The sequence below is a fragment of the Lepisosteus oculatus genome, chromosome 26 (assembly GCF_040954835.1).
Source record: "Lepisosteus oculatus isolate fLepOcu1 chromosome 26, fLepOcu1.hap2, whole genome shotgun sequence".
In the NCBI taxonomy this organism is placed as follows: Eukaryota; Metazoa; Chordata; class Actinopteri; order Semionotiformes; family Lepisosteidae; genus Lepisosteus; species Lepisosteus oculatus.
In genome coordinates this window covers 5,995,717-6,015,798 of record NC_090721.1, presented here as the reverse complement: position 1 = coordinate 6,015,798, position 20,082 = coordinate 5,995,717, and the positions used below count along the sequence as shown (strand labels likewise).

Sequence of the window (20,082 nt, the reverse complement as noted above, 5' to 3'; positions counted from 1 at the left end):
TTCAGGGTTAGAACATGTGAACCAAAGAGGGGAAAAAAGCTATCCCAGATCAGTATTCATGCTAAATGGTGAATGTGTGAGAGTACAAGCTTCCCCTGAAAAAAAACAAAAGAAACAAGAAAATAAACTGTGATTACTGACACTTGGCTGAACAACCCCTACAACTGTTAGAAAAAAAAGACCATGCTGACTTTCTCATGTATTTCTGTTCATTTGTAACCATGCAAAAGACCCCAGGTATATCTGTAGGGGGTAGCAAAAACTGGAACAACTATGGCAAAGTATTTGGTGTTTAATATAGGATTTTCCTTGAAACTGTTCCACGTATTGTAACAATGCGGATTTTCAAATTAAAAAAAGATGGAAGAGTCAAATGTCATGTATTAAGGACACTGGTTTATTTAGGTTTCCATTCTGTCTTACACTCATCAAAATGAGAGAATTTACTCAGCTTGAAATATTTTTCTAGGTCTTTTACAGCTGATGAATGTAAAAACAAACAAGGCATCTCAAGGCCTTGAGACAAATATTAAATCTGGCAAATGAATTGGAAAACTGGACATATTTGACAACAGACAGCCCAGATGACATTGACATCTTCAAGACACTGAGCATGACATCTCTTGGGTAAATGGATATGTTTCCAAAATTCAAACTCCTTTGTAGAATTAAGGGAAAAAAACTTACATCATTATGACAAATAAACACAACCAGAGGCCATATTTTAAAAAGACCTTACTAAAGGTCCAATTTAAAAATGAGCTCAGAGTAATTTAGTCCTGCTTTTTAGGATTGAAATCCCATTTCAAGAAACAGAAATAGCACAGCACTGACTCCAAATCCAAGGCTTTATTTTATTTGCAAAACGTCGTAGCAAAAGTTTGACATTATTGGCTACAGATTCTGATCTTAATCCCAGATAAACACAAGGGTCTGGATTCAGAGTGACTTTTGTTGCCCCTTTGTCTTTTTGATTGATGGCTTTTTGTTTTTGGCTGCTCTTCTGCTCTGTAGTTGGCTGAGCACCTTCATGCCTTTTGTAAAACTCCATCTTTAAAATAAATAAAGGCACTACTCACCACCAGGTTTCACACCTGTACCAACTGTCAAAATCAAGAAAAAATGTCAGGAACAGACATGTTTTAGTAAAGACCCTATGGACAAATCAATGCCTTATCCGTCATGACAAATTTATAAATCCAGAATCCACAGTTGGCAAAAGAGCTTTCTTGGAAATATATAATGATATTTTTTTCACGTTACAAGGCTTACAAAATAAACAAATGCATTTCTTAGGCATTTCCAGTGAAATAACACATTATGTGAACTGCACTAATTAAAAAATAAATATTTCCATTCAAATGATAAATTATAGAAGTTCTACTGAGCAAATCATACACTAATTGTGTTCTCTTTCAACTAATGTAGACAGCTGATAAAATACAATATTTGAATTTTGGAAAAAACACATCTCGTTCAAAATTATTTGACATTGAAAACCACTCACCTCCGGGCTGCACAACTCCCGTGCCAACTGTAAACAGAGAAATGAATCTTAATTAATCTCCAAACTGTTTCATTTGTTTTCTTTTAAAGCAGTTTTAAAAAATAAGTCACTTTATGTCTTACCTCCAGGCTGCACAACACCTGTACCAACTGTAAAAAAAAAAGAAATAGATGTAATGAACCATTTCTTTTAATATTTTCTGTTTTTTAATATGTTTTCATTAAATATAGCCAGCATCAAAAGAACACTTTTAATAAACTTTTGCTGAATACATCACTTTATAGGTGCAAGTATGATTTTAGTAGAATAAGATATACAGAATTGGTATACTGATATTTTTGCGTCACTAAATAATTTGTGATTGACTATGAGTGTTTTCATTTGTCTGTTGCATAAGCATGAAATATTAGTAAGAAAGCTGATGGGGAGGCGATTTAACTTGATGAATGTCAAGAAAGAGTAACAGAGAAAGGAAACAGTTTGCACCGCTTATCAGGAGAACAATATATTTGCACCACTGGTATGTTGGAGACTCGACTAGAGGTGCTGTCTGGGGTGTTCACAGCCAGCAACTTCCAGCCTGGCAAGACATTACAGACACACACAGTACATCAATGACAGCCAAGATCTGTGTGACCATGTGTCATGACAGCTCACCATGACTTGAGGGGAGTACCAAGTGCAAAGGGCATCCAGGAGTATCTAAAATTCCCCTTGTGATTGGAGGCAATCTGAATGCTACTTTGATCAACTGCTGGGGTCTCACCCGTTGACCTTACTGTGGGCTCATTTAGACATTACAGAATTCCAGCAGGACAACACCTGTCCTCAAGCTGCTGCAGTGTAACACAGGCCGATTGATGATTTCCCCAATCACCAGCCATGAGCCCCAATGAGCATTTAAGGGATAAGATGGGATAGATTGTGGCTTCTGAAGCTCAGAGATCAGTGCACTTGCTTGTCTAGGCTCTACAAGACGAATGGGGCAGAGTGCTCTAAGACACCAGAATGGGGCTATAATGCAGCTTGAATGACTTCCCAAGCTGGCCACACAGATTTAAAGCCTGTGTCTTTCACAGCACACCTCCTGTTGATCAACGCTGTTGATGGAAAAACCCAATCAACACATTCAATTTAGCTGTGTCGTGTCTGTTCATTGAATTCTCATTGTAACCGCTGCAAAAACCGTTTTCTGGATAATGTTATCGGGAAAATGAATTTGTTGCAATCATGAGTGATATACGTAACATCACTTTATTAGCCCAATACAATTTCTTAGGAATTCATCATTTTGCATACCCCAGCTTGCTCTCCATGAGACACAGACAAAGAGAGAAGCTTGGGGTCAGAGCACAGGGTCAGTCATTGTACAGCACCCCTGGAGCAGTTGGGGTTAAGAGCCTCACTCGGGGGCCCAATGGAGTAGGATTCCTCTGCCAGCTGCAGGATTTGAACCAGCAACCTTCTAGCCACAGGTGCAGATCTTTAGCCACTGCTCCACCCTTGATATGTTTCTTTATGAAGCTCAGCAGGGAAAGTAATAATTAATGTTACTTACCACCTGGCTGCACAACCCCTGTACCAACTGTGCAAATAAAATACAATTCAATCAGCTAGTCCCTGAATTCGAAGCAATACATGTTTTATACATTTATAAATGTGTATGTTCTCTTTGAAGAAATGGGATGAAACGTTCCTGGTACAGTACATGTGAGTTGAACAATGTGAGGATCAGTATCACTTCATGAGAATTCTCATCCTGACTTAACTTAAATCCTAAACCTAACTCCAACTCTCATCCTACATCATGGAATCGAACAAGTAAAGGCTAAATTCACTATCATACAATGGTCACTGCTGTGATGCTGTATATGCTAAGTATTTGACATTTAGATCTGTTTGGTCTTTTGGCACTTTTGTCATAAATGTCCATCAGATATAGTCTCTACAAAGGGTTTACAGTTTACTAAAATACTGTATAGTCTATGCAATCCTTATTTTCCTTTGTCAGTTTTTTAAAAGTAAATACAATAACAAGACTTTTAACTAATTTTTTATACTTACAACTCCTGTACCACAAGAAAAGAAATACATTTATAAAAAAAAACCAAAGAATTGAAATTCCAAAGAAATGAATCTGGAACAGATTACGTGAATGGCATTATCTTTGGGAGTCAGTCAGTGGTGGTTTAAATAAACTGGTTTGTAGCAGTGAATGTACTATAATTTAGATTAGCTCCAAAACAAAAACAAAAACAACCCTGTCCCCCGAAATATTAATGAAATTGTGCTTTTGTTTACAAATAAGAATAGAGTAACTACAGTAGGTCACACACCCATCTTTAAAACTGTTTAAAAATAAATAAAGGCACTACTCACCACCAGGTTTTACACCTGTACCAACTGTGAAAATCAATAGAAAATGTCAGTATCCAAGAGATTTTTAGGGAACACCATAAAGACAAACTGATACATTCTCATTTATACATAATTTAAAAAAATCTGCACTTTATAATTGTAATTTGGCAGCGCTGTGCTCTTGGATTTATGCATTTATATTTTTCCTCATAAACATAATGAAAAATATTAATTGTGTATATAAGTATGTAGTATAGAAAGTACATACAGTACTTGTAAAATGGACTCATTCTCATTTGTCCTCTCGGATATTTTCATCAATAAAACATTTGTCATGCAACATGCTAGATGTTTCTCTCAGATGAACAGATTTAATTTTGTTTTGGCTCAGATGTTAACACCTAATCTGCTAATCTAAGGATTATTTTCTTGGTCAGATTTGAGTAAATACAAAAAACAAAATTTACTTAAGATGGGCATACATACCACCAGGCTGTATGACTCCTGTAACAATAGAAAATAAATAGAAATTAAGTTTAACAAAGAAATAATAAACAATAGGATGTTTTTGAAGATTGATGTTGATTACACAATTATCTTTGTTACAAGTGTAGTATAATTGGATTTCCACCTTCCAAATTAATGCTTGGTAGGTGAAAAGCTTGCACATTTCAGGTAACCCATTGGCAATGACACCTGTTTCAGTGGAAAGGTTGGATAATTGGTTTTAAAATCTTCACTTAAGCTTAAATCATTGACTCTAACAAAAATACAGAGACACTCACCTACACCCGGTTGAACAACTCCAGTGCCAACTGGAAAACCAAGAGGGAAAATGATTCACTATCTCTTCCTCTTTTCAATTTGTTTGGTGACTTTGCTATCAGTGCAGGAAATCTTGCACTGTCTATCTTGTTACTCACAGTGGTACAACACAGTTTACCTGGGGATTCCTGTACTTGACCGAAATGACTACAGGCACCCAGATAAGAAAATGCATGGCTGGCGCAGGTTGTGGAGATCGTGGAGTGCAAATGGCCTCAGGGGTTAGTGTGAGAGACTTGAGTGTGAAATTGGCACACACACCCGCCCCCAAAACAAATTCACAGATTCTTTTTTTTGCTCTGCAGACACAAGACAACAGGCTCCACCAGTGGACATGCAATGCACAGTTCAACCTTACTGGGTATAGGAGCCTTGCCTCCAGTTGTTACAATGGCTGTTGCTCCTGCCAAAAAACAATAGGTTTCAGCTTTTGCCTTCAGCTAGAATCCCAAGCAGCACAGGAATATGTGGTGTAGGCCAGTGGGCAGCTTTCAACGTTACTGTTTTTAGAGGTCTTTGCACTGTTTATGACATCAAAAATACGCCTTTGCCTTGGGAAATATTTTGTTTTCCTTTTTAGATATTTCTGAAAACTAGTCTAAAGCTCGATCTTTCTGAGCCCATTCGTTTTGTCTGGAAATTTAATTATTCACACGATTTAACTTATTCTGCAGAACAATTTTCCATCAGACTGCAGCCGCAGTTGTGGTTTGAAATAGCCGCAGGGAGGGCAGGTAATCTCAGAGCTACCTACAGCTTGCACAATTTCTTAAATTCAGGAGTGGGCTCCTTTTAACCTGACAATGTAAAAAGAATCTTGCACTGAAAAGCAACCTAACAAAATACCGTCATTAAAAATGCAAATATGTTCTGGAAGTGGCAGAGGAGACCTTTCTGTCACATAGAATATACTGGAATGAATTGAAAAAACTGTAGATGTCATTTGCCTATAACTACTTGTATTAAACAATGTTAAACAGATCACAGCAGTGTAAAGAAATACCTGCATCAAGGTGCCACAAACCAGCATATTTTTGATACTCTGGAGGTAAACAACAGTGCAGCCCAAACAGGGAAATAACGGCGTGATGCAGCATTGATCTGTAGCTGTGTTTCCTTGGAGAGCAAGAGTTAGCTGAAGCAGAATTTACTTGATTGGTGGTGGTAAGTGTGTAAAGTTCTGGAAATAGTTTCAGAAGATGTTATGAAACGGTGGTAGCCTTAAACACTGAAAAAAGTTGGCACTTATTATTTTCTTCGGATTTGATTTTATAAATTTGGCAAACATCTCTGTTAAGCTGATGTGTTGGGAGATAACTACTGCATCGTTGAAGTCAGACAGAAAGATAAACGTGCACTTTTAAACAACAATCCATTGTGAAAGATCCAGACTGGGTCAAGTGATCATTAAAACAATACATTAATTGTTTATATTGTGGTGTTAAAGTTTGAAAGGTCTTCAAATTTGAGGCCCTTGAGACATTTCTAATGAACTTATTTTTCTTCATTTGTATTTTTTATACCTGGGATTTCAGTTCCTCCAGGTGCTAACGTTGGCTCCTTTGCTGGAAAAATATAGTTTTGAAAAAGTTATTATAAAGAAAAAAAATCTTTCTCCAGTGTGATTATATATCAATGGTATGTCCTCTGAGTCCTGAGAAAGACTTGAGATACAACAGGAGGAAAGAATGACTGTACATGAGTAAAGATGTTTGTTAGTTGTTTCTGGCAAGTCTTGTTAGCAGTTCAGAAGAAGGGCTGATTGCTTAATTAATCAGGCTGAGCTGAAGAAGAAAGATCAGTTAGCATTGAAAGATAACAGAAGATCATAAACCATTATCATCTGAAATGGGGAAAAGGGATATTTTTTATCTGGATATTACAATTATAGAATGAAAATTTGTTTTTTTCCTCAACCTTTCAGAGCTTTCCCGTTTTCAGAAACATTGCTCTGATACATGGATGTCTGAAACCATGCTGTACTGTACATTACTTGCATCACTTTCCCATTAACAGCTGGCAAACTAAACATTTGTATGCAACATGCACTGAAGAGGTGTACCTGGTTTCCCTGGCACAACTGGCACTCCTGTCCCTACAGCTCCTGGCACACCACCTGTCCCGACAGCTGTTGGCACGCCTCCTGTCCCGACGGCTCCTGGCACAGCAACTTGACCAGGCACACCTGGGGAACCAGGTCAAAACACCAAACGTTTTACAGTGTGTTGCAGGGAAGTCTAATTCAGCCTCACACAGAGCCAGGTAATGCCAATTCTCCAATAACCTCAGAGCTAACATGCAATGACTTGATTGGTCCTTCTGTTGATTAGACAATGTTAAACCTTTATTTCAAGCTGTGGCAAATTGCTTCCACACCATGGAATGTACAGTAAGACTGCATTGGCAATGGGGGGCAGGTAGCACCACCCAATACGGTGGCCTAATTTATTGTGTGTAAGGTGTATGTGTGCACAAGATGTGTAAGCAGTGGACAAGTGCTTGAGACAGAGCTCAGTCCTCACTGACCTTCCACAAAACATACACCAGCCAGGATCTAGAGAGCTGCAAAGTGTTAACATGCACAGGGCTATACAAGCCTTCACTTGACTGTGAAAGCATGCTGTTTTCTGAGTCTCTTAAACTCACAGCAAGTTGATTAGCTATGAGGACAGTACTTCTGGACACTTTTGCTTGAAACCATTAAAAATCCCCAGACTGCTGGTGTTGTGTTATCATTCACCCTCACACTCACTTGCTTTCCCTCACTGCTACAGTGTTACTCTGTTGTTCACAAGTTCAATACTGCAAAAGCAACAGTTGACATTCTGATGATGCTAGAAATAGTGCAGCTAGCATTACTTATATTTATACAGTGTTAATTTGATTCTGTAACAAGTTTTTTATGGCCTTGTATTTGAGATATTTTAGGCCTAAACAAAAGTTCCAAGCTAGACCAAACTAGACATTCTTTTGCCTTTAAGCATTAAAAACACAACTGTTACACTACGCTGCCAGACTTTTGTCATGACCAAATCAAGTCTCACATTCCAACATCCAAGTCACATAGATTTAAGACAAGTAAAAATAATACCGCATAGTAGTCATGTGAACCACAGAGTAACACCGATAGTCTGGGTAACTGTGCTTTCTGGCTGTTATAAAGAGTGTAGCAGAAGGGGAAAGAAAGTGAGTGTGAGGGAGAATGATCACGGAACACTAGCGGTCTGGGAATTCTTAACGTTTTCAAGTCATTTTTGTCATGTCTCAAGTCACGACTGAAGACCTATCTGCCAAGATATTCAAGATACTCAATTTATCGAGTCTGACCCACGTCTAAGTCATGAGTCACAGGTCAAAATCTCTGAGCAGTACTCTCACTGTCTATTACTAAATGTCTGTATGTCGGTGAGACATCAGGTAAAGCACTTGTATCTCAATAAAGGCTTTGCTTTTATTTAAATGATCACTCCTCAAGAAATACCCTATATGATGCAGTGTCATACATTTGCATTAAATGTCATACTGTACAGACTGAAGAAGATCAATAACAAGTGGTCATACCATATTTGGCAGCTTTAGCGGCAGCATACTCTGCAACAGAAAAAGGTAGGTTTTAAACACTGAATATAAATAATTTACTTTTTATATTGATCATTATTTATGCTTAACACATCAGAAAACATCTGGTTCTCACTTGTCCGGGATGGTGCATACAATCAGTGCCTCCAATACCAGCAGAAACAAACCTTATTAACTGGCCTTCCTGTAAATCCACCGATCCCAGTTGATGTTATTTCATCCCCTAGAATCACTGGCTCCTGGCCTGTCCTGAAATCATTTTTAAGGAGCTCTCTAGTGCTCAAGTCCATGGTACTGGTGGGAGGAAGGTGGAGCTTGGAGGCTTTCTGCTGACTTACTGTAGTGAAGGTCTTATTGCACTGAGTTTCTGCTGCAGTTGTCCAGTTTTTATGAGAAACTTTATCGAAGGCCTTCAAAGAATCTAAATATACAATAATGTATGTTCTGAGTGTGCCCATTTCTTCTGCTGCTTGTTTGGAGAACCCTAATGAGGTCTTTGAAATCTAACAAGGCCTTGCTCAGCTTTTCTAAACCCACGTTGACTTCCCTAGACAGGTGCTAACCCCTCCACACCAAAAGACCAGGCCCTCTCCTGTGGCACTAGGATAGTCACTTTTGTATGCAGATTTTCTGTTACATTTGAGCCAAGAAATAGCACCAGGGTGGAACCTCATAATGGGGCAAGATCGGATCATTTTCAGGGGAGAGGTATTACATAGAACATACCAGTACCTGTCAGGCTAGCCCAGGGGTGAGCAATTATACTGTAGGTCTATGTGTGATTTCATTCCCTTTCACTCAACACAGCACTTAACAAGCTAAATCAGATCATTACTGGCTTAATGGGACAATTTATCAGCTTCTTCTAGCTCCTAGGTGCTGTTGCTTTGAATAGACCTTGAAGCCCTGTAGACACACTAGCCCTCTCTACAGTTTGCACGTAGTGAGAGGAGTTGTGTCTGGAGAATTGAAAAGATGCCACTTCTTCCGTACTTACCTCCAGGACTCAATCCTCGGACAGGGAATCCTGCTCCGGGAAGCACACCAGTCCCAGGAAGGACACCACCTGAAACAGTACATGACATGGAGTCTGACAATCTGAAGATAATACAGAAGACAATCAGGAACATTCAAAATATAAAAAAATACAGTATATAAACGTTCAGCTCCGCAGAGAGTAATAGTGATCAGCCATGATTAGTTTTGCAAATAACGCGTTCTGTGGGGCTCATGCCACATGACACAGAGCAAGAATTCAATCTTCAGAACTGTTTTTTAGATTGACTTCAGTTTAACTGTCCACAGACGTGGGAGACAGGGCAGCAGGAAGACTAGAGGCGCATTTTTATTCACCGGGCAAGAGGCAGAATATAAAAAGGAAGTGGAAAGCGAACATTCTTGACCCATTCCCCCTAAAAGGTGATATACAATATATAATAGTCTGCGTTAATCCAGTCTGTCTAACTAAACAATCACATTGAAACAAAGCTTTGAAACAGGTATAATGAATCCAACCTTTAACATAAATTATGTCATAATTTCATATACCTGTACAGTATGTCAGTTTACCTGTTCTCAGAATCAAAATGCTTAAACCATGTGCATATGTGAGATAGAGTAGCACTTCCATATATTATTCCTGTGAATAATAAGGGCTAATTTACAGCACAGGATGTCATCAGATGGCCAGAAAATATTATATATGTTGATAGATGTATTTGTTGGTCAAAACAGAGAAACACAGCATATTGTTTTCTGTTGGAACTTCACTCTGAGAAACAGCTGAATAAACTGAAATTAAAGCTGCATTGTTGGCATTTCTGGATCAGCCTTGCTTTGAATTTTAAGGCATTTCAAGTTGTTGATGCTTTTCAGTATAAATATATACAGATTAGAAGATGGCAGCACGTCTCAATGTAACTTGCCACATACATTTTTAGTCTTTAAATTTAATTCACATTATGAAGAACTAATTATATGTTATGAGTTGACATCTTTCATGTGATTTATTTGCATGTCATCCCGGTCTCAGAGTAAAGCTTGGAATGAAAACAAACCCCCTTGTCTTCTTAAGGAAAGAAAAGTAAAAACAGCCACCCTTCCCTTAACCCGAGAAGCATCATGGAATGGTTCAGTAGGAGAAAGGAGCACTCTTTCCTCATGATGTTTTAGTTCCTTTACAGGATGCCAGACAAGTGAAATACTCATTTTCAGGATATCGCAGGTGACTCATACTGAGAGATGCAAGACTCCTTATTTGAGGAAGTGTTGTTTCCCTGATCACAGCTCTAGGACAGTGGTCTGGAACCCCAGGCCTAGAAAACCCCAGTCAGATCTACAGGCGGCCTTCAATGGTCAATGTGCAGAGATCTGGAACGCATTTCAATTCCTCTGGAATAGGCAATGGTTTAGTTCACTTAAAGCATTTAGGTTTTGGAATGAACACTGGAATACACTCTGGCTTTTCAGAACTGGCATTACAGAGCCATTAATTCCTGCTGTGAACATTTGTGTGTGCACTCTTGCAGACAGGGTGGGTTTAAATCAACAGACCTGTGCTGTTCCAACCGTTTCTTTTATGTAGAACCGCTGTGAAAAACAGTATTCTACTTGTAAAAGCCAAGCCAAAGAGCCACGTTTTGACTTTGGTGTTTGCTCACTTTGACTTTTTTAATGTCAAAATTAGCAAATGCAATGTGCAAAAGCTAACCACTGTACTGCTCACCATATTTAGCAGCTTTGGCTTGAGCTGGAGATATAACCTGTGATCCAACACCTGCAAAGAGAACAATGAACAAAGTCGAAACAGCACCCAGACAGCTCAATTTAACACTGTTGTCCAAATTATTACTCAGCAACCATAAAACAGAAGGAAATGTTGACTAGCACAAATAACCTTTTTGTCATAATGAAAAAGCCTGAAAACTATTTTTAATGCTATTGAGGGTATGAGCATGTACAGTAATCAATCATCTTGTTCACTTAGAAAATAATTAAAAATGTTTTACATTTAGAATCAGTAGAGATTCATTGCCAAACTTGCTCCTTTTTAACCTTCTCCATCATCTAGCTAATGACTTTCAATATATTATCCTTCGATATATTTCAGGAGACTTACATTAATAGTATGCCTTGAGGCCTTCTTTATTAAAGATTGCATTATGTTTATATTTTTATGAACGTAGCTACTTCAGCATGCAGTGTAACAAAAACCATAAGATCCAAGATGAAATGGCTACAAGACATGTAGTGCACGGTATCTTGCTCTACAGTACCTGTGCCAGTGGGGTATCCTGGTTTGATTCCTGCACCCAAACCCCCTGGCAGCCCAGTGCCTAAACCAGCTCCATAGCCTGTAACACAGAACCAGTCAGGCTGCAGATTGAACAGAGAGAACTCAGGAAAAGTTCCGGTCATGATAATGAATAATCAGCCTACCGTAGGGAAGTTTGCCAGCAATACCACCTGTAAGGAAGAATCAGATAGGGAGAGTAAATCTCACAGTCTGTACGAAAAATAGATCTCGGATGGCATTATAATTAAGGTACTAATTTGGGAGAGTCAACATACAGCCATTTCTTTCCTTTCTTCTGCAATATAATAGTGCAACCACCTATTGCTATAATGATCCTGCTGATTAATTCAGTAGTTAAGGAGCTGATAGCTGCATAATTCTCCAATGGAGCAGTTTGTTAGCGCTGCCGGCTGAGAAGCCCTGTGGGTAAGTATAGGTGCACAGCTCCATTTCCAGCTCTTTAATTTCCAAACCTTGGCAGGTGATAAAGGACTCTTCAAATCATCAACAGACAAACGCTTTTGAAAGGTCTGCCTTTGATCCAATCAGGACAATTAACGCAGTTGCATAATTAACAATGAATGACAGCCTGGGGACTGGATTTGTGCACCACTGTTTTACAAAACACACCTCATAACAACCATAAGAACATACCAAAGACCACATTGCCTCATCTGGATTGTAACCTGTCTAATTTCTTTAGTTGCTGATTAATTGATGGTTATACAGTATCTGAAGTATGTGTGATACAATTCATACTCGTGCTCAACTCAATATTATTTCCAGTAATATTGAGCATGTGATCAATAATTTAAAAGCCCTGTTCTTCAAATGTCAGGCGGATTATGAGAAATAGTCTTACTTTTAAGAATAAAAAAATAAAATTGTGGGTATTATTTCATGAGACAATTATCCATTGTTGTCAATACTCTATCTTGTTGGTGTGTATTGGTTTTACTCTTTATATATAAAAAGCATTTGATGTCTTCTTTGTTCTTAAAGCAATGCAATTTACGCTGTGTCACTTACCAATTATTGACCCAATGGCTCAGTAGAATGCAAACATCTCCGACACATACAGAATTAAAATTAATAATAAATAGAAAAAGGAGACTACAATCATTTAATCAAAATGGATTTAAAACGAACAGTTAGTATCTCTAAGTCAGGGGTCCCAGTCTTGGGTCTGAACGGGCAGTGTATCTGCAGGGTCTTCAGATCTCTTCCAAGTACCAGCTGTTAAACAGGTCTAATTTAGCAGATAATGAGCAGATCACAGGAAAGCCTGTAGCCACAGCAGCTCTCCAGGACCAGCAGGAACTCTTGGTCCAAATCATTTACAATAGGGGTAAGTTCTATTGGCAAGTCAGGTCATGCAACTATGTGTTTTGGTTCTTATTTGCATGAATACCAATATTAGAACATGAGAGAATTTAAAATGCACTCCCACCCAAATGCCTCAGTGCCAACACAGTGGCATGACCCAATCTTTCATAAAACTTCTGAGGACCATTTGTCAGTTCTAATGTTAGAATAGCTCTCCGCTTGCAATGCAAGCCATTTCTCAGCATTTGGATTGGTATTCCCTATTTTTGCAATTGCCTTTTTTCTTTCTGTTGTTAGTCTTTTGTATCACAGCTGTGCTTAGAGGCTGTTTGGATGGTAAAACGAAGAACTAATACAAAGTCTATCGAAAAATCTGAAATATGAGATGATATTAAGTTGATACTGGAATGGAAATTTGGATTTAAAATAAGGTTTTACCAGACCATTCAGATACAATTATGGCATTTCATAAATGGATATGGGAAAAGGCAATCAGACTAATGTTTGAGCATCTGGGATTTAATTAGATTATGTCACAGAGAAATCATTATTCCCTCAAAACAAATGCCCACTTTGTGAGATCTGGCATCAGGCTGGCCATTAGGAGACACAACATCATCATTAATTCAGCATGCTTAAGAGCTCAACCCAAAAGCACTAAATAAAGCTACTTTATGCACACCAGGATTTGATACATGAGTATCTAACGCATTTCAAATCTGACAGAATAGTCCCTAAGTATCCACCTAACAAAATTAATTTCTCCATGACACTGGGATAGTATTCATTTCCAAATGTTGATGTTCAAGTACAGTACGTTATCAACCGGATGTGCTGTAGAATTTTACTAACCTTCTAGGATTTACATGCTTTAAGAACTAGTATGTTTATTACATACTGTACCTTAATGGGTTTACAGGTTGTTTGTTAGATGGACCCAGTATTTGAAGTCACAGCTGAGTCAGTAAGAAACTATTAATTAAATAATAATAATAATAATAATAATAATAATAATAATAATAATAATAATAATAAAACAGTGAGAGTATTGCATTTCCATTTACTGAACACATGTGACTACTTATTTTTTGTTATTTATAGTTATAATTTATATATATTACTATAATTAATTAAACTCTAAGTAATAGTTTATTTAACTTTATTTATTAAAAAAGTGATTTGTTTAGTTTTAACCTGTGTTAATTAAGGAATAAAGGTGACTTCAAACACCATGTCTGTGCAGTGCTAGAGACATAATTGTGCATCATTTCACAACAGCAGCTTTCTGAAGCCTCTGTTGGCTTTTGTCTACCAAGCTGAATTGCTATCTCTTGAGTATGGATCTGAATTAATTGGGAAAGCTGTGTCAAACAAATGCTTGATCCTACCCCACAAGAGACACTACACATACATTCTGGTGACAGAAGACAAACAGTCAGACAGAAGACTGAATTGAGTCAGCTTTCTTACTAATTAATATAACCACTTATCCCATACTGTAAATATCAGATTAATTAATTTGTAGGTCAGTCGAGATAACATAATCTACCCATGTTGCTGCTGTGCCTGAGTGATACTAATATTTACACTAATAGAAAAAAAGTCCACAATACGTATGCAGTATATTGAAGGGTGGTTGTCTCAAGAGGTGGCAGTTTATTAGGAGAAATGGGAAACTACTTCCTTCTGCACTATTTGCAAAAAGCACGCCCTGAAAGCTATTGGTTTAGTGGGTTAAAATTGTTCTTGTTGCTCTGGAGGCCGTCTAGACAGAAGACGGAAACAGAGCCATGACATTCTCATTTTGAGGTCTGCCTTTATCAAAAAAAGGTGAAATGCTTTGATACAGTAATAAAAAGGAAATGTGCGGAAACGAACTGTACGAGCATGTGGAACTTGCGAAACCTCAAAATGAGAATAATGGATAGCATTTTATGTTACAGAGCCCAAGTATAAACGCACCATACGTGACCTGTTGATTGTAACCGTAGGCCCTGTATCCATACCAGGGCTGGTAATAGCTGTAAACTGGAGTAAAAAAGTGCAAATGGATTGACAGTATCTGCAAGACACATTATCACGCTTTTGATACGATTAGTGTTATTGCTGAAATGAAATATTTGCCACTTCTAACAATGTGTGATCAAATCTTGGTCCATATACAGTAATTAATCATCCCTTTCTGATTATTATGATGATGAGTTTTGCATTCCCAGACAGTGGAACCGCTAAGTTATTACATGAAAATCAATTCACATTTATTAATGAATAAATCAATTACATTTGCTTGTGGCTTTACCTACACCTTTATTAATTCCCCCTTTTCGCTCATTTAATTTAAAATAGATTTTCATCCCTGTTTTGAGTGAAGTACTTAATGCACCCACACATACAGTACATGGTCAGAAAGACCCTTATTCCTGGAAAGAGTGGCAGCAATCCAGAGTCTGTTCTTGAAGCATAGGGCAAAAGACAGGATTCAAGTCCATTACAGGGCAAAATACACAGAAGCACAGAGGGACACCAATAACCATAGCCTCACAAACCATGAGAGAGCATGCAGACTCTACACAAAGTGGTATCGAAGCTGCAATTAACTAAACCAAGAAACAAAGAGTTGTAAGACAGATGTACTACTGTAATTGTTTAAACAGTACAAGTCTTGGTTGGTTTCTTTTTTATTTTTATTGTGGACTGTACCTGGAACTTTTGGAGCTGTGATAGGGTACCCATAAAAGACTCCGGGCTGTCTCGGTCCACCTGTTTTACAAAGGTGATAAAGGGGAATAACATTCAAACACGTCTTTCCATGTTTTCATTTCATAGAATGATAGCTCTGAAAATACAATCCCACCATGTGACATTATCCCATACCGCCTTCACTAAGTAATTTATTGTACTGTAACCTGCCAGAAGCCAGGAATGAAACAGGTTTAACAAAAACAGTATCCAACTATCTTTCAACCAATGGATGTCAAAATAGCATGGATTAAAAAATTAAAAAATAATTATTTCAGATTTTCTTTAATTGATTTTGTTTTAGATTTAGATATGGATAAACTGATCATTTCAAAACTGCTTCAGCATATAAATCACTCACTAAGTAAAACTAATTCCAGCCCTGAAACCCTCTTGGCTTCTACACCTCATAAGATATATAATCTATACCCCTGTCTAAAGTTTGGAGAAATTATTGAAGCCAACTGTTCTTGTTTGTTTTCAGAATATCAGGAAAAAATAGTTTTGGTACCAGAATGAAAGGCAAATTAGGTCTATCAAGTTGCTTCCCAGGAATTCGGTTCTTACTAGGATGAATTAACCTTCCTGCACTGTATAACTTTCTACTTCTTGGACTACAAAGGGACCAAACGTAACACAGATTGAAAAGGAGCTGTTCGTGTGAAGGACAGAGACTTGTGCTGTAGGTTTATAGGGAAATTAAGAAAGCTGTTTGAATTTAAATGATATTAAAAATGAGTCTTTCAGCTTCCCCCAGAAGATTGAAACCAAAATATTGAATATATTGAATATATTTTAAAAAGATGTAATATACAGTATGTTACTATATTTAATAAAAACAATCCTACCTCCATTTCCATATCCCCCTCCAGGCACTGAAATAAGATAGTAAACAGTACAGGAGTTTAGCCTTTATTTAAGAGTAATAACACAAATCATTTCTACCAACAAGGAACTCAACAGTCGTCCTACACTCTGTGTTATTGCTCCTACCCTGCACACCAGCACACATGTCCAAGAACAGGAGGGGTCGGGGACAAAGATGTTACAGTATTACTGGAACTTTGTTCCTGCAAGGAGAGAGAAAATCACTTGAGTTCTTACATTTGGGTTTAACTCCAGTTCCAGTGGGGACACCAGGGAGGATCCCTCGCCCAGCATAACCTAGAGGATTAGAAGAAGAAGAAGCGTTCTGATTTTCAAACAAAACCTTTACCCTGCTCGATTAAGAAAATAAGTGCAAGGCCCCCACAGATTTAAAAACACATACAAACGTAAATTAAAACCAAGTATTTACCGTACTGCATGTAAAATCAAAATCAAAAAAGAAGTGCAGATTTAATTTTAGTTTCCTGAGAGAATTGTAATGTATTGGATAACACGATAATCTAGTGGGGATGGCTGTAGATTTGGAGACATGTATTACCTTGTCCAGGAAAAGTTCCACCATAGTAAATTCCTGGAACTCCGACACCTACACAAAACAACCCCAGGAGGGAACCAAATTACTATCATGACTCGGATTAGTCCTGTGAAATACACTGTCTCAGAAAGGGGTGACTACTTCCCAGAGGTGCTAAAATTAAGCCATTTTTTTAAAGACAGTCCTATGCTTTTATATTAGCAAAAGAAGACAGAGACAACAATGTTTGCTACTGATTCCTGCTGCTCAGCAGAAGGGCCTAAACATTTAACTGCACATTGCATTTGGAAGTCATAGAGTGCTCCTTGGAGGCACAACCGCTATTAGTACTGACTGACAGCACAGGATGATCACGGTGACCCAGGACCTCCTGCCTGAGCCTGGTGCATTTCATTAGCTGACTGGGATTCCCCAAGCTGCGTTGCACAACTGGACAAGTGCCATCTGGGCTTGATGTGCTCGAGTCTGCCAGAGTTTCCTCAGCTTGCTGTACAATCTGAAACCCTGGGAGTTGTGCGGGAGCATGCAGTGATATCAGTAAGAGGTACAGCACCCCAGCTGGTGCTGAATCTCCCATCATTGACTGCAGCGTTTGCAGTGACATCAGTAAGAGGCACAGCACTTAACTTCTGTAGATGAGCCACTGGTTCAGAAATGGCTTCCTTCCTCACCTGGTACTTTTCCGGCTTTCCCTCCAGCACCTACTCCTGGAAGTCCAATCTGGGGGATGACAGCTCCTGACAAGGAGAAGAGGTGATCTTGTCACACAGTGGAGAGTACAGAACTGACTTTTACAGAACCTTCTGATCTGAAGGTAGATATGCACAGTTTCTTCTATGGTGGGCATTCCCCTTTACCTAGTACTTAGTCTTAATACGTACTGTATACATTTTCCATGCATTCTCTAGTTTGCACAGAAATACATAAGACCATGTTAAGTTCATGGCAAATAACAAGTGGACCATATGGATACAGAAAATTCAGAAATTTGATCTGATGCGACCATCAACCATTTAGGTGGAAGCTGAAAATAAAGGCAGTCTGGGTGATACTGAGCTTCAGCCATTGGCTTCCCTCTTCTGGTGGTCTGGCCAGCACACACTGTTGGAAGGGACAGTGAGATCATTGCCACTGATGGTAAATTTGAGCTTACAAATACTCTGGAACTCTCATTTATTGTTTTATGCCCACTTCCAAACCATGCTGTGATAAGAAACACTCTCTATAATGGCTTTGTAGAGTCTTCACTCTCACTTGAGAGGGAGACGCTGTAGACCCTACCTGTAGAAACCCCATTCTGTGGCAGTCCTGTTCCTGGTCCTCCTACCCCAGGCCCTGTCGCTCCAGGAACTGCTGGAGCATAAAAGACAAAACATGTCTAGCAAAGCTTTTTAAAGACATCTGGGGCGTTTGCATTCCATGTGGGTTAGTTAATAACGGAAATGATACGTTTGAAGTCTGCTATGAGGAAGAGGTGACATTCCATTACTAATAATGATGAAATTATACAGTATATGAAGTGACCTTTTTTCCATTCTGAAACGCGTTGTACATCTTTTCTTCAGTAAAAAGAGATCAAATCTGAAACCTTTTATGAGTGTTTGAGAAAAGACTTTATTCCTTTATTTATTGACCCTTCATCATGTTATCAGCACTTTGAGCACAACCAATGTTTCTCCATCGTGTTGTGGTGAAGTGAGACTCACTGAAGTTAATGCAATACATATACATATAATGTATGAATGTGTGATGATGTCTGTAACACATAGAAATTGCCACACATTGGAGCAAAATAAGGTCTTCCATGTACTCCTCTTTTAATCATAAAGATGGATTTAGCTATTTAAGAAGCATGTTCATGAGCTGCAAAGAAGGTATGTCCTTAAAGACAAACACACAGCATATTAGTCTGCAGAGGACCAGACAGATTAGGTGAAGAATGTTTAGAATCAGGATTTTAGCGTAACACCTCTTCCTGTCTGCATTACCAAACTTTAAGGATTTAACAGAGTTTTTGTAAAGAAGCAGATAATTAATGATTATGCTTACACAGATAAGCTCTTAGCTGCTATCAGTGTTAGATTCTCTGCTTTAAAGCAGTTTTAAATAGGCACTACACAATTCCAAACCCTACCTCCCAGTTTAGGAGCTTTTCTGGTGACACCTGTAACCAGTACATAATATACCAATCATTAAATTGATAACAATATACAGTAACAGCCCTTACATCAGACATCAAGGACTCCTCAGTTTCCAGTAAGAATTAAGGAATCATGAGCCACTGCTAAATTAGTTTAGGTCAGTAAATGATCAATTGCATAAACAAACCTCAGTAGCTTTGTATCGGTGCAATAATAAATATTCATGAATTAATTAGATTTGTCTGCAATAAGTGGGGCAGTGGGACAATGTTGCTAATGGGATACAGTGGGAGTATACTGTGCAATACTCACCTACTCCAGGCTGCACTCCAGTTCCAGGCTGAACTGCTCCACCAAGGGCATAGAGACAAACACAGGCCCAGTTTCAATTCCACACAGCACAACAAAATACAGGTAGTGCAAGTAAACAAGGTAGACTTTACATTGGCTGCTATTAAGACTAATGGGTGAGCACATAATCAATGATACACATATTCCAAGCCACATTGTTTATGAGCTGTTTTAAAAACAGACCACCAAAAGAGACATCTGATTTTTCAGTAATGGTCTGCTTAAAATGTTAAGACGTAACACTGGTTTAGCATTTTCCTAGTTTCCTTAATGAAAGGATCACAGGCTTTATCTTTTGTTTACAATCTTGACTCTTATGCAACTCCATGTAAAACAAGTAATGTACCAGTTTTAGGAGGTTTCAGTCCTGTTCCCACTCCGCCTACTCCAGGATAGTAGCCTCCATAACCTGTGTAAAGGAAAACTAGTCTTGAGCAAAGCCACCTCCCTAACAATAGGAACATGAAGCCGGAATCCTCCACATTTCATGACGAATAGCATCACCCAAGTACAAGTTTTGTACAAGTTTACAGAGAGG

The 20,082-nt window shown here is 38.3% G+C and overlaps 1 protein-coding gene across 9 annotated transcripts in view; it reads right to left on the bottom strand.

The window, feature by feature from the left end:
* Nucleotides 1-20,082, bottom strand: part of elna (elastin a) — a 67,119-nt gene that overhangs the window by 17,458 nt on the left and 29,579 nt on the right. For 2 of the 9 annotated variants that reach the window (XM_069184378.1, XM_015367527.2), the window contains exons 7-31: nt 19,891-19,953; nt 19,506-19,538; nt 19,187-19,216; nt 18,334-18,405; nt 17,724-17,789; nt 17,056-17,103; nt 16,734-16,793; nt 16,478-16,504; nt 15,591-15,650; nt 14,853-14,918; nt 11,708-11,734; nt 11,545-11,622; nt 10,995-11,045; nt 9,267-9,335; nt 8,252-8,281; nt 6,753-6,875; nt 6,214-6,255; nt 5,049-5,093; nt 4,651-4,680; nt 4,352-4,369; nt 3,887-3,910; nt 3,066-3,092; nt 1,630-1,656; nt 1,508-1,534; nt 1,080-1,103 (exon numbers count right to left, since the gene is read on the bottom strand). In XM_069184378.1, the coding sequence (XP_069040479.1) occupies nt 1,080-1,103; nt 1,508-1,534; nt 1,630-1,656; nt 3,066-3,092; nt 3,887-3,910; nt 4,352-4,369; nt 4,651-4,680; nt 5,049-5,093; nt 6,214-6,255; nt 6,753-6,875; nt 8,252-8,281; nt 9,267-9,335; nt 10,995-11,045; nt 11,545-11,622; nt 11,708-11,734; nt 14,853-14,918; nt 15,591-15,650; nt 16,478-16,504; nt 16,734-16,793; nt 17,056-17,103; nt 17,724-17,789; nt 18,334-18,405; nt 19,187-19,216; nt 19,506-19,538; nt 19,891-19,953 (1,167 nt within the window). The remainder of the gene's footprint in view (nt 1-1,079; nt 1,104-1,507; nt 1,535-1,629; nt 1,657-3,065; nt 3,093-3,886; nt 3,911-4,351; nt 4,370-4,650; nt 4,681-5,048; nt 5,094-6,213; nt 6,256-6,752; nt 6,876-8,251; nt 8,282-9,266; nt 9,336-10,994; nt 11,046-11,544; nt 11,623-11,707; nt 11,735-14,852; nt 14,919-15,590; nt 15,651-16,477; nt 16,505-16,733; nt 16,794-17,055; nt 17,104-17,723; nt 17,790-18,333; nt 18,406-19,186; nt 19,217-19,505; nt 19,539-19,890; nt 19,954-20,082) is intronic. The other 7 variants (XM_069184379.1, XM_069184380.1, XM_069184384.1 and 4 more) reach the window with 7 other exon arrangements.